At 38.4% G+C, this 15,284-nt stretch overlaps 1 protein-coding gene across 1 annotated transcript; it reads right to left on the reverse strand.

Annotated features, from left to right (window-relative positions):
- Positions 1-248: 248 nt before the first annotated feature.
- Positions 249-15,039, reverse strand: LOC116120489 (solute carrier family 35 member F1-like). The gene is made up of 12 exons (XM_031406436.1): positions 14,849-15,039; positions 14,663-14,757; positions 14,139-14,196; positions 13,444-13,635; positions 13,103-13,179; positions 12,655-12,737; positions 12,431-12,482; positions 11,574-11,642; positions 11,182-11,268; positions 880-944; positions 550-661; positions 249-467 (listed from the first exon to the last, which is right to left on the reverse strand). The coding sequence occupies exons 1-11, from the start codon at positions 14,982-14,984 to the stop codon at positions 553-555; spliced, it is 1,023 nt and encodes a 340-aa protein (XP_031262296.1). The 5' UTR covers positions 14,985-15,039; the 3' UTR covers positions 249-467; positions 550-552.
- Between the last annotated feature and the right edge of the window lie 245 nt (positions 15,040-15,284).

The following is a 15,284-nucleotide window of genomic DNA, read 5'->3' on the forward strand; positions in this document are numbered from 1 at the left end:
AAATATCAATGTTTTAAAACCCGAACCGGGGGGCAACTTGTTTTGCTGCTCAAGTCACGGTTCAACCGGTTGGACCAGCCAGTTGGACCGATGACGTCAACAACAATTTTAATTTTTAAAAATTACACATTAATCCTTTAAATTTTAATATATTACAAAAATTCTCCTAAAAAATTTAATTAGTCCCTAAATTTTTATTTATTTCAAAAATGCCCCAAAATTACCAATTAATCTCTAAACTTTTGAAATATCTCCAAAACACCCCTATAAAATTACAAATTAACCCTTATAATTTTGAAATATTACAAAAACCCTCAAAGACCTAAACCAGACCGGAGAAGCTGCCAGGTCCCTGTCGGACAGGCCGGTCCGGTCCGGTTTTTAAAACACAGATAAATATTCGAGGTGAAACAATAAAACATAAAGTATAAAAGCTCTTTTGTCTGCATGTTGAATAAAAACTTGACCTGCAAAACAATTATAAATGATAGTGTCAAGTTTTTGTCAGTATAAAACAATCAGAATGAATATTCAAGTTACACAACTTACAGACTATCCTGATAATTCATCTCTTGATGCCACATTTTCACCATCAAGCATCTGATATTGCACATTGTGGCTTCCATTTTCAAGAGCTGGTATAGGAACGGGATCCTTATCACTGTTATAAGAGGCACGAAGCAACATAAGTATTGGTTGTTGCAGAACTAGTACTTTAATAACAGAGTTGAGTGTTTGCGACATATTCAATGAAAGTTTTGCACCAAACTATAGATTAAGATTTTATTCAAGGTTTTTGTCTAAATTCAAAAGTTAAAAGATCACAGGAACTATTAAGAGATCTGAACAAGTTAAAATTGCCAAGAATTAGAGGCTCACGTTGTTGAATAAATGACGAGTCCAACAACCACAATCGCAAAAGCAATATAGTATAACCAATCAACCTGCAATATGAGGATACAATCTGGTTAAGTGTAATTTAAGGGTATCAAATCAAAAGCAAAATGAAGGAAACTAGTTGTAGCACTAGCTTTTTGTGAAATCAATATACTCTTATACCAGATGCTAATAATTTCGCTCCAAAACCAAAACAAAACCAAATATGAGAACAAAATAACATATCAAAATAGTCATGCAATTATATAACAAATTTATGTGGATTGATAAAACTTTGCATACCTACTACACCCAAGGAAGTCACTAAGAAAACAAATAAATTGTACAAGTTAATAAGCTCAAGTCTAATCCCCAAACCCAAACTCTATACCCTTGCATATTAACATAGGAGTACTTTACATGGATACGAATGCACATTTTAATGGACTTAAGATTTTTACACAACATAAAATTGTGCCAAAACTATTTTCAAGAGTAATGTTGAATAAATTAAAATTCAAACATGTCTAGATTAGAAGAAATTATGATCACTCAGTAAAAGGTCCTTTTAGCATTTGGAGTTTTTAGATGAAATAATGATCAATTCTCGCTAAAAGGTCTAGATTCAATGTAAATGAATCTACTTGGCATCATTTTATAAGAACTCTGAAGAAACAAAGATTTTGTCATGGTGGTTGCTGATAAGTTCTCAAAATGGCTCATTTTCTTCCATGTAACAAAAGCTTAGATGTTTTTCATGCGGCTAACTAGTATTTCTGGGAGACAGTGAAATTACAAGGCATCTTAAAACCATTGGAGAAAACTTGACACTAATCTTAATTTTAGTTTAACTAAACATCCTCAAATAGATGATCATATTGAAGTTGTTACTCGAATTTTGGAAAACTTTCTAAAGAGTTATGTGGGTAGAGTATTCAATAATCAGATTTGATTATGTCTCAAACTTGAATATGCTTACAATTGTAATTCTACTCAAATTGTTGGACATAATCCAGTTCAAGTTGTTTGCCCTTGAAATCCAATTTGTCCTTTGGACTCGGCTCCTCTTTCAACTATGCAACGTATTAGTTCAAATGTTGAAAAAATGAGCTAAGAGTATCAAGAAGTTGGATGAGCAAGTTCGTGAAAAAGATTCTCCAGTAAAAGGAGAAGCCAAAAAAATTTCAAACAAGCACAAAAGGCAGGTTAAATTTACAGAGGACCTAGTATGCCAAACTTAAATCTTGCTGGACGTGGGGAACAGAATTCATCCAGAAACGTGAGAAATCAGGAGGGGGAAAATCAAAACAGAGCAAGTGGATCTGGAAGTTTGGGACAAAGTTAGAGTGAGTTGGGAGGAAGGAAACTGGAATTACCCATTTTCGTGGGTGAGGATCCTTACGGGTGGATCTTTAGAATTGAAAGGTATTTTACTCTAAATGGAATCCCTGACGAAGGTAAGCTAACAGCTACGGCAGTGTGCATGGAAGGGGAAGCCATTAACTGGTATCAATGGATGGAAGTCTGAGCACCTGTAACTTCGTGGCCATCGTTTAAACTTGCTTTAATTCAGAGATTCAGCGGATCTCAAGAGAGTAACCCTTATGAAACCCTTATGGCCATGAAGCAAAACAGTACAGTCGCTGATTACAGAAGAAGATTCGAAGCTGTAGCTACTTTGCTGGTGGAAGAGAAAGAAGAGATCCTGAAAACTGCGTTTTTGAATGGTTTAAAGGCAGAAATTCAGGCTGAGCTGAGGTTGATCCAACCCACTTCTCTTCTCCAAACAATAGAAAGAGCCCACAGAGTAGATGAGTGTAACTAGGCTTTAGAGGAGCTTAAGACAGGTCCAGCAAGAACCAATAGGTGGAATGGGCCTGGATTAAATGTTGGGTCAAGCAGTCTTGGATCCAGGAGTTTCAACCCGACCTCAACCCGACCCGAAGATTCACTAAAAGCCCCAATTTCGACTGAATCCCTAAAATCAAATTCCTTCTCAAATTCCGGGCGACGAAACACAGATGGTACTGCCGTGGGTTCAGCGGTGAATTCCTCTCCTCGCGAATACACCTCTACAACCTTCAGATCCTTCGACAGAACCCATCCACCGCAGCGTGAATTTACTTTTCGAAAAATGATAGAGGCCGAAATACAGCGGAAAAGAGAGAAAGGGTTGTGCTTCAAGTGTGATGGGAAGTATTTCTTTGGCTATAAGTGTGATGAGAAGCAGTTTCAAGTAATCCTTGTTGATGAAGAAGAAGAAGATTTGGATCCGGGGGACATGGAAATCAATGAAGGAGCGACGACAGAACAAATCCAAGGAAATGTTGAACTTTCCCTTAGCTCTGTTGTTGGAATCAATGGCCCAAAAACAATGAAGTTAAAGGGAAGTATTATGGGTCAGGAGGTTATTATCTTGATTGATAGTGGGGCTTCCCACAATTTCATTAGCCGAGAGTTTGTAGAGAAGCTGGGCATTGCTGTAGAAAGAACACAGGCGTTTAGAGTGAGAGTTGGAGATGGATATAAAGTCCGGTGTGAGGGAGAATGTAAGGCTGTATGTTTGGAAGTCCAGAGGGTACAAATAATTCAAGATTTTTTTCCTTTTGACATGAGTAGTGCAGATGTAGTGCTAGGCATGGCTTGGCTGGAAACATTAGGGGAAACTACGATGAATTGGAGGAAGCAGGTGATGAAATTTAAATTGGGTGAGGAAACGGTGACAATTATAGGGGATCCTGCACTTAGCAAAACAATGGTTTCCTTAAAAGCCATGATCAAAACGTTGAGGAGTGAGGGAACTAGATACATGGTTGAATTTGGGCAGTTGCAAAAACAGTCAGATGAAGAGGTCAATGTCAGTAGCAGGCTGCTTCCAGTGTTAGAAAAATTCAGATTTGTATTTGAGCCTCTGCCGGAATTGCCCCCTAGTAGACCCTAGGATCATGCAATTCGATTAATACCAGACGCCCAACCCCCAAACCTTAGGCCTTACAGATATCTGTATTACCAGAAAAAGGAAATTGAGAAGACCATTGGGGAGATGTTAGCCTCGGGGATTATTAAGCCTAGTATCAGTCCTTTTTCCAGTCCGGTGCTATTGGTTAAGAAAAGGGATGGTGGTTAGAGGTTTTGTGTAGATTATAGGGCACTCAATAAACTGACCATCCCCGACCGATTTCCTATTCCGGCCATTGATGAATTGTTCGATAAACTTGGGGGAGCTGAGGTATTTTCCAAGCTGGACTTAAAGTCAAGCTACCACCAAATCAGAGTGCAATCTGAAGGCACGCACAAGACGGCTTTCCGCACTCATGAATGGCATTATGAATTCCTAGTTATGCCCTTCGGATTGACCAACGCCCCATCCACATTCCAAGCTTTGATGAACGAGGTATTCAGGTCTTACCTTCGGAAATTTATTCTGGTTTTTTTTGATGATATTCTTGTTTACAGCACGTCAATGGAAGACCACATGCAGCATCTCAGTCTCACATTTCAAAAACTACGGGAACACCAATTAGTGGCCAACCGAAAAAAATGTTCCTTTGGGCAACCCCAATTAGAATATTTGGGCCATTTAATTTCAGCAGACGGATTGGCTATGGATCCCTCTAAAATTGAGAGTATTGTCAACTGGCCCCGCCCGAAAGATATTAAAACACTCAAAGGGTTCCTTGGACTGACTGGGTACTACAGATAGTTTGTAAAAGGGTACGGTAAAATCGCACTTCCCCTGACTAACCTGTTAAAAAAAGATGCCTTCATTTGGGGTGAGCAACCACAGGCAGCATTTGAAGCTCTAAAATCTGCCCTGACCAGTGTACTAGTACTAAGGATGCCTGATTTCTCTAAACATTTTGTTATTGAAACGGACGCATCGGGGTGTGGGTTGGGAGCTATCTTAATGCAGGAAGGGAGGCCTCTTGCATTTCTCAGTAAAGGATTGTCCGCCAATTCGAAACTCAAATCAGTTTATGAAAGAGAACTGATGGCTATTGTGTTGGCAGTACAGAAGTGGAGACATTATTTGCTAGGCCGACGCTTTCTCATCAAAACTGACCAGAAAAGCCTCCATTTCCTTACTGAACAGAGGTTGCTGAATGAAGACCAACAGAAATGGATGTTAAAACTGCTCGGGTTACAGTTTGAAATACAGTATCGATTTGGGCTAGAGAACAAAGCCGCTGATGCTTTATCCAAGAGGCCTGAGAATGTGGAAATTAACACCATCTCAATGGGCTTTTTCGGAGGGTTGGATGAACTGGAAGAGACCATCCAAAAAGATGACAAGTTGCAGCATCTCACCCAGTAGCTTATGGTCGACCCTCATTGCCATCCTCCTTTCAAGCTAATGGGTAGACACCTCATGTATCACAACAGATTGGTTGTCCTGAAACAAGGCCCTCATATTCAAAAACTTTTGCATGAATTCCACTCATCCCCGATTGGAGGTCACTCTGGATTTTTCAGAACTTACAAACGGTTGATGAATGTGTTTTATTGGGATGGAATGAAGAGGGATATCCAGACATATGTGAACTCCTGCAGTGTGTGTCAACAGAATAAATATGAAGCATTGTGGCCAGCCGGATTATTACAGCCTCTCCTTATTCCAGTTTAGGTTTGGGAAGACATCTCCATGGACTTTATAGTGGGACTCCCAAAAGTGCACAATGTGGATACTATCCTGGTGGTAGTTGACAGACTCACTAAATACAGACATTTCCTCACACTCAAACACCTTTTTACAGCAAAGGAAGTGGCAGCAGCATTCATTAAAGATGTAGTTAAGCTTCATGGGTTTCCAAGAACGATTGTGTCGGATCGCGATCGTATGTTCATGAATCATTTTTGGGGAGAATTGTTCAACCAGGCTGGAACTAAACTTCATATCAGCTCAGCTTATCATCCACAGACGGATGGGCAAATAGAGGTTGTTAATAGGTGTTTGGAAACTTATCTCCGCTGTTTTGTGGGAAATCAGCCTCGACAGTGGCCTCACTGGATCCCGTGGGCAGAATTCTGGTTCAACACTACACATAGCAGCTCCACGGGTATGAGCCCTTTCAAAGCTTTATACGAACGAGATCCTCCAGCATTGCTAAAACACACAGACCACAGTTCTCCGGTGGATGAAGTTAATCAACAAATGCAGACCCGCAACAACATTTTAATTGAGCTTAAGGAGAATTTGCACAAAGCTCAAAACCACATGACAACTTCTGCCAATGAAAAGCGAAGGGATGTCCAGTTTGAAGTTGAAGAATCTGCCTACCTGAAGCTACAGCCCTACCGTCTGAAATCTTTAGCTTCCCGCTGCAATGAAAAGCTAAGTCCTAGGTTTTATGGCCCTTTCCAAGTTCTTGAGAAAATTGGATCAGCCGCTTATAGGTTAGAACTACCAGAAACTGCCCGTATCCATAATGTGTTTCATGTGTCTCAACTCAAGAAGGCCAATTTTCCATCACCACATATTTAGCCTCTTTTGGATTCACTGAATGAGGACTTGGTCTTAGTTGTTGAACCGAAGGAAGTGCTTAAGCTCCGCCGGTTACTCAATGGGGAAAGGGAGGTTCTTGTGGGGTTACCCCACCATGAGAATACTTGCGAAGAATATGACACCCTGAAACTGCAATTTCCTTCATTCCACCTTGAGGACAAGGTGGCTCTCCTTCGGGAGGGTATTGATACAACACGCGAAGTGCGGGTGTATAAGAGGCGTGGGAAGAAGCACTAGGGGATCAATAGTGTTAAAAGAAGCAACTAAAGTGTGAATTGAAGGTAGAGGGACAAGTGGCGAAAGATTATTGGGGAAGGGATAAATTCTGTTAGGAGAAGAAATGAATAAAGGGAGCAGCAGAGAAGGAAATAGGCATCGAGAGAGAAGTTAGGAAAAAGGGGAGGTAGCTGGCCCTCGAAGTCCAGCATATCTGTTTCTATTATGTTCTATTGTTGGTTTCTCTTATTTTCATTGTTGGTTAATTAAATCCGGTAGATCTTATATTTGAGATACTATCCAGATTGGTGTAATACTGAGTTATCAATGAAATATACATATTTTGGAATTCTGGAATTCTCAAGGTTGCAATGAACTGCTGTTTTTATAAGCTATTGTGTGTATGAATGACTGAGAATTCTCAAGGTTGCAATGAACTGCTGTTTTTATAACGAACTCGGTCCGTTAAAGGAGGAGGTGAGTTCGAGCCGAGCCGAGTCGGACGAGCCGCTGACTTTCTAGCTCCGCTCAAACTCGTTAAGGGAGAAGGGGGTTTTGAGCTTGGCTCACGAGCCAGCTTAACGAGCCGATTTCGAGCCGGCTTGCGAGCCTTTACAAAAATAGGCAGTTTTTTGAAGTTAGCTCAAGTACATATACACAAGTGCAATACATCCATTTTGCATTAGCAATATAGAAAAAAACTAGGCAAAGTTATGTCTAGAAGCCATCAAAATTGACCCAGATTAATCAGTCACATGCTGCATCTTCCTAATCGTTTCATGCAAAGGCTTTCATTCAGATAAAAAAAAAAATTTACTAAAAGTTGGAATCAAAAGGCGTCGGCAATGAGAATGACCATAGGAACAATGGGCAATACCAACACGAGCGCAGCGACGAGACGACAATGACAGCAATAAGTAGGCGACAACAGTGGATGATGGCGACAACATGGTGTTGGGCAATGACGACAGCCTGGTGGTGGATTGGTTGATTTTTCCTTTTTCACTTTTAGGGATTTACACTAAATGGGAAAAGAGGTCGTGTTTTTGCATATTTTTACAAGAGGGGATTAGTCATTTTTTTAAAATATTAATGCAAATTACAATTTAATCCCCCATAGTTTAAAAATCCCTCATAGTCAACCCTATTTTTTTGAGCCAGTTTCGGCTTGCAAGCCGTTCGAGCTAAGCCGAGTGTTGATCGAACTTGGCTCGCAATTTGTACTAAACGAGCTTGACTCGAGCCGAGTCGAGCCGGCTCGCGAACCACTAGATTCGTTTACCAATCATACCCCTTCCACCTTCCAACCTTTAATGAATACCATATTCAAACCAGTCTTAAGGAAGTTCATACTGGTTTTTTTCGATGATATACTCATTTATAGCCCTGATTTAGATACTCACCTTCACCATATGAGACAAGCCTTCCAAATCCTTACTGAAAATGAGTTGGTAGTTAATTACAAGAACTGTATGTTTGCACAATAGAAATTGGAGTACTTGGGCCACTTAATTTCATCTAATGGGGTAGAGGTTGATCCTCAAAAGATTGACTTTATGTTGTCTTGGCCAGTTCCACGCACCATCAAAGGGTTAAAGGGATTCTTGGGGCTAACAGGCTATTACAGGTGTTTTGTGAAGAACTACATGTTAATAGCTCAACCTTTGACACAACTGCTTCGAAAGGATTGTTTTGAATGGAATGACCAAGCACAACAAGCTTTTGTGGTACTTAAAACAACAATGACATCAGTACCTGTCCTAGTAGTCCCAAACTTTAACCTACCATTCGAAGTTCACACCGATGCATCAAGGCAAGGTATGGGAGCTATCCCAGTCCAAAATCTATGCCCAATTGCCTTCCTTAGTAAAGCTTTCTCCTATCAGTCACGACAGAAATCAGTGTATGAGAGAGAACTTACGGCGATCGTATTTGCAGTCCACAAATGGAGCCACTACCTTATCGGGTGTAAATTCATTATTAAAATAGACTAGCGAAGTCTATAGTTTTTGACAGATTAAAGAGTGAAGACACCAGAGCAACAAAAGTGGATTTCTAAGCTCTTGGGCTTCGCCTTTGAAATCTATTATCAACCTGGTAGCTCTAACCAAGTTGCTGACACCCTATCCAGAAGAGAAGAAGGGACTGAGATGGCTACCATTTCTGTGGTGAAATTTTCAAAGTTTGATGAACTAGTTTAAGAAGCACAACAGGATCCCAAGCTTCAAACCATCATCCAAGACCTACTTTTTTATCCAACCAGTTGACCCTAGTATTGCCTTCGCCAAGGCTGCCTCCTCAACAAAAACCGGTAAGTATTACCGAAATCTTCTAAATTCATTCCTAAGTTGTTAGAAGAATTCCACTGCAATCCAGGGGGAGGGCATTCAAGCTTTTTCAGAACCTATAAAAGGGTAATTAATATAGTGTTTTGGGAAGGAATTAAGAAGGATGTACAAGAGTATGTGTAGAAGTGCTCCATTTGTCAGTTGAATAAGCATTCTGCTTTAAGACCAGCAGGTCTCCTCTAGCCATTACCCATTCCTACACAGGTGTTTGAGGATGTTAGTATGGATTTCATTGCAGGGTTACCCAAAGCCAGAGGGCAGGACACTATCATGGTGGTGGTGGATAGACTTAATATAGTCATTTCATGTCCTTGTGTCACCTTTACAGTGCTAAGGATGTGGTTGTTGTGTTTATTTTAGACATTATGAAGCTTCATGGTTTTCCACAGTCAATTGTATTGGACAGGGATAGGGTGTTTATCAGTCACTTTTGGCAAGAACTTTTAAAGGCAACATGCACCACATTGAAGTTCAATTCTGCATATCACCCTCAAACTGATAGCCAGACGGAGGTGGTCAATCGGTGTTTGGAAGCTTACTTACAGTGTTTTTGTAGCACTCAACCCAAGTAGTGGCCTTAGTGGCTGGCCTGGGCAGAATTTTGGTACAACACCACTTACCACAGCTCAACCAAAATGACACCTTTCAAAGCTTTAAATGGAAGAGATCCACCCACTCTACTCAATTTTACAGACTGTCCATCCTTGGTTGAAGAGGTAAACCAGCAAATGGCAAGAACAAAATTCCATTTTGGATGAGCTGAAGCATAACTTGACTGTCGCCCAGGGGCACATGAAGGAAAACGCTGACCTACACCAACGAGATGTCACTTTTCATCTAGGGGATCAGGTGTTTTTTAAGCTCCAACCATATTGGTTTAAGCCCTTGGCCAAAAAACTAAAAGAAAACGAGTCCTAGATTTTATGGTCCTTTTACTATATTAGAGAGGATTGGATAGGTTGCCTACAAACTGGAGTTACCACCTATAGCTAAGATTCATCCAGTTTTTCACGTATCTCAGCTCAAGCGCGGCTTGCACAATTCTGTCTCTATCCAACCCTTCCATCTTTTATAACTGAGGACCTAGAACTCATTGTTCAACTAGAATCAGTGTTGACAGTCTGCAATTTATTAGATAGCTGTAAGGAGGTCCTCATTAAATGGAAAGACTTAGCTCCCTTTGAGGCTTCTTGGGAAGCTTACAAAATCGTCAACCTGCAGTTCCCTCATTTCACCTTGAGTAAAGGTGGCTCTTCAAGGGGGAGAGGGGGGGATTGATACGCCTCTCATTAGTAAGGTCCACCAATATAAAGGCATAAAGGGCAGTAGGGTGATGGGTGTGTGAGGTGCATGTGTGCTAGTGGGAGTTGGTTGGGTAATTTTACATGTTGGGGAATCAAGTTGTTAATTGAAGGAATATTTTAGTTGAGGGGATTAGTATGTAAAGGGAGGTGCATTTAGGGAGAGGTTAAGCATATTTTTACAAAGGTCATTAAGGGAGGTCCCCAGCTCCTTAAACTGCTAGGAATTATTTGTTCTTAGTTTTGCTTGGATGCTGAAACCAATTCTTGTTAACAATTCTCTTATTCAATACAGTATTGTTTAATTCCAAATTTGAGTTGTCCTTTCTTTTGCCTTCTTGGATTGTTTGTGGTTGGATTTGTTCTAATTTGACAAGGGTTCCTATCACATTGTATTTTATTTCCAGTACCATGACATATACACTGTCTCTTAGTTCATACACTCATTTGCCTGAAAGAAACTATATTTTACTCTAATGTTCCATTTACTCTTTACTTTTCTATGTTGCACTCTCTTTTTCACAACAGTAGCTAGTAGATTCACACACCCTCCCTTGATTGTGAACACTCCTTTTGATGTGGAACAATCATACCTTATAGTGAGATTTTACACAATATCTTGTAACTGTTGACTGCTAATTATGAAGAGATCACTTTTTAGCAAAAGATTATCTTACTTTCTCAAAGAAATTTGTATTCTTCTAGAATAAATCTTCTACAACAAAACCTTCAAGCAAACAAAAATTTACACAGAAACTACCCAAACCAATTTCGATAGAAAACAGGTATCTTCCCAGGACTAGAATTGAATTTTCGTTAAGCAATAACAATTTTCTTGCCAAACAACCAAGCCAAGGATCCTGACAGGCTCAAATTGATTTATTCTATTCAATAATTCATGGCACAATAATAAAGGGTATAAATGTGAAAATAATACCTGTTGCTGGTAGATAAATATACGAAAGACAACTGCCCACATATCAGATGTTAGCAATGAGAGGTTGAACATTGCAGCTCCGCTCAACTGTGTGCGCAAAATTTTTTATTTAAGACAGTCACCATATATATTTCTAAAACACAATTTCATATTCAAGATATATTTTGTCCAATGACATTTTAATTTCATAATTAGTTCACTAAGCAATGAAATCAGAGTTCCTTAAAATTGTGTAAGAGAAAATTTTTTATTGATTGACATCTCTTTCAATTAACAGTACCAAATATGCAATCAAGAATTCGCATACACGTGAGGACCTAAGCAAAAAAGCAGGGAATTTTCATATAAATAAAGGCTCTACAATAAATAACTATCAGTAAAAGGAAAATGACCTTTAGAACAAAAGGAGCAAGTGTGTAGAACATAAAGCTCGAGATTGTATAGCCCACAAAACCCAACATCTGATAAGAAATAACATCAAATTTAGTTTCACAACACAGTGAAGGCATTCATCTGTGAAGAAGAAGAAGAGGAAATTATTATATAGGCATAACATATGATGCAAACGGAAAAGTTCCTACATCTTTCTTCCTGACTTTCATTTCCACTACCTTGCAGTAAATGAACTTATGCTTTAGCGTAATGTATAACGCTATGCACATTAGAAAAATTGTAAATTTTATTGATAAATTATTCTCATTACCTTAAAAGTCATCCTCTCCTTAAGTCATCACAGCTTTTCCTAAAACTAAAATCCATGAGGCTTTACTCAATTGTATCGGGAGTTTGAGCTTGTCTAAAGGCATAAACTTAATGTAAAAGCTTACATGCTTTTGGTGGTTTCAAAGATAGGTTCTCCCACCTAGAAATAAACCAAATAAATAGTAATAAGTTTTAACCCACAAGTTGAAAACATTAACATTATATCTAAGGTCCCTTTATCCTTCACTTCAAGTGAACTTTCACCAAAATTTATTATTAATGAAAAAACTTATGATGCTCACATACTTTTATTCATAGACCTAGATTTACTCTGAAAAAGTAATTAGTACTTCAGCTGTAGAAAACAAGCTGTCTCCATAGATATAAATTTATAATTTTATCTGCTAATTTATTCCACCAGACTTAAATTGAATCTCCTTCTGCCCAAATTAAATCATGAAATAGAACACTTGTTCAACAAAGAAGCAGAGGTAAACCTTATGCACAATTCATGAATTCAAATATTATATCAGAAAAAGTCACTCACAATATCTGTTGACCACTTGACTGATTCTAGACTCTTAAGCTCCAGAATTGATCTATGAGAAAGTTATGGAATGAAGCAACATTACATTTAAACTTCATCAAGAGTTACCTGTATTGCACTTTAAACAACTGTATCAAAGCTAAATAAGTATAAAAGGGAGTAGAAACTTTTGTGGCACAATAAATATCTAAATATATAATCCTTGTGCCTAACAGCAAGGATACAACTGAATCACGCTCACTAGCAGTCCATAAACACCAATCATGCAGACAACTTCAACACGATCCTTTTTCTTCACAAAAAATTCCTGCATTTGAGGATTAAGAAAAAGAATCTCAAAATGGGCAAGTATATCTTTCATTTTATGGGGAAAAAAAGGACATGTAGAACATGGTTTCTGCAGTCCTGGATATAGCAATAAACTAAATTGATGATATCAGTCAATGTTCAAATTTCATGTGATAAGTTTAAGAATCTTGTGTTTCAACTACTAGCCAACTGTCAAGGAATTGATGTCTTCTAGCGAGGAAAATCTATATATATATATATATATATATATAGAGAGAGAGAGAGAGAGAGAGAGACGAGAGAGCACTCGAGGGAGAGGAGGAGCTGGATGTAGAGAGAGAGACTGAGAACCGAGAGAGAGAGAGTTTAATGGGTTTTGCCAACCTCACCAACATTGCTCATGGCAAAGAAAAGTGTCCCAGCAACGACAAGAATATCACCCAGGAGAGGTCTTGAACCGCCTGAAAGATGGAAACATAATTGAGAGATACAATACAAATAATGACTATCACTTAAATTTTGTACTTCTTAACACACAGAAGTAGTTCTTTATAAATTTTCTCCTTAAAATTCCTGTAAATATCTATCAATTACAGAAACAGGTAAAATACAAGGAATATGTTAAACCAGCTAGAAATTACTTATAAACAAAATATTTGAAAAATAATTCTACAGCCCAGAAAATCAAATGGTTTGTTCTAAGAGATAGAAAAAGAAAATTTCACCTCCACCACCCACCCCAGCATCAGAAAGTAGCACCAAGCCAAGGCCCAGCACACAGAGGACTGCACCAAATAACTGCCATATAGAATATCGCGTGCCAAGGAAGAACCAAGTGAGGATTATTGCCCATGCTATTGTCCAGCAGTCCAACAGTGTCACACTGGTAATTGATGAGAACTGGAATGCTTTATTAACTGCATCAAGCACTAGGAAGTTAAAGATTCTGCAAAATTTATAAAGCATGTGCTCTAAAGTTCTAAGAATTCTTCTTCTTCAATATATATTACAGTTAACAAGGTTTCACTCTATATATAGATTATATTCCTATTTTCATGACATGCTTGAAGTTTACAAAATCTGTTGAAATATCTTAAGCTCTGGTTCTGCATGATAATTGTCCAGATGGATCATTTTATTTTTTTCAAATATATGCTAACAGCACTGAATTTCAAATACATCATTTCCCCACTTGTTGATTTATCCAAAATTATTCCATGCTTCATAAAGTTTCCAGTAAAAAATTTGGCATCATGCCTACATAATTGCTATCTTCAATTAGAGAAATTATCATCATTGTTATTTAGCCTCTCGTTTCTAAGGAACAAGACTATTACCAAGTCCACTAGCTCATTTGAGTCTTTGGCTCTAAGAGAGAGATAAATATAGAGATATCTACTAGTATTACTCCATTACTCACCAAGATAATTTCCTTGAACATCAACAAAGCCTAAGATTAGATACCAATACCAAGCAACCTGAAGACACATAACACATAAGTATACTGCACATCATAAAAATTACGATAAGTAAAATATTTATACTGAATCAATTAAAAACAAAGGCACATGGTAAGATAATAGTTGACTAGTTGCAAAGATAACTAAATTTACAGCGCTATATTGTACCTTGTCCTTTTTTTTTTACCAAAATTAAATGTCAATAAACCAAAGAGTTGCAATCGATACAGTTGAGTTTACTCCCTTTTGTGACCAGTAGTTCCGAACTATGAATGGTTAAACATGAACTTTTTTCACTAACTAAACCTTAATTTCAGTCCCTGAGTTGGGTTTAATGTTAAAGTAAATAAATCTTTGTAAGTTAATTATCAAAATAAGGGTGCTCCACATGTATTAGACGATGCTGTTTAGCTTGTCCAGTGCATTAGACAGTGCTAAAATGTGGAAATATGAGTGTATTATAAGCAAATAAATGCATATTTACCAGTGGTGTTTGACGTCTATAAAGCAATATACCACCATAAACCAAAGCTAAGAGGAGATAATTGAAGCTTGTCTGAGTAATAGGCGCATCAACACCTACAAAGACCAGACCCACAAAGAGGATTAAGTAACTGAAGCAGAACAAGTGAAGAAGCATAAAATCTTAACAGAGTCAACAGAATGATACCAAGCTCCGCAATTAAAGAAGAAGTGAAACTCATAAGTGCAAGAACAAAAGAAACTAGCTGACCCAGAAGCAGAAGGTACAAAGTTTTCAAGGTTACATGGCTTCTCAACCAGGAGCTAATGGCAACCCAGTTCATTGTAAAATTCTCAAAAAAGAAAAAAGAAAATTGACAAATACCAAATTGTGGAATTGAAAGGAGAAATATTTATTCGTAGCTGAAAGTGACTAGTGTACCTCTTTTATTAAGTTGCTTAAAAGTCAATTTCTGAGATTTGCAGCTACCCTTCTTTTATTCAGCAGTCACGGAAAGTGAGTGGTGTAACTGTTTTGGGGGTTTGCAGGCTGCAGCTACCATTCTTTTTATTTCAGACCAGGGCGGGAGAGACCCTTGTCTCACCAGACGGCAAGTGCAAGAATTGATTACATTTTAGTCCTA

This window comes from Pistacia vera, unplaced genomic scaffold (genome assembly GCF_008641045.1).
Source record: "Pistacia vera cultivar Batoury unplaced genomic scaffold, PisVer_v2 Contig938, whole genome shotgun sequence".
NCBI classification, from domain to species: Eukaryota; Viridiplantae; Streptophyta; class Magnoliopsida; order Sapindales; family Anacardiaceae; genus Pistacia; species Pistacia vera.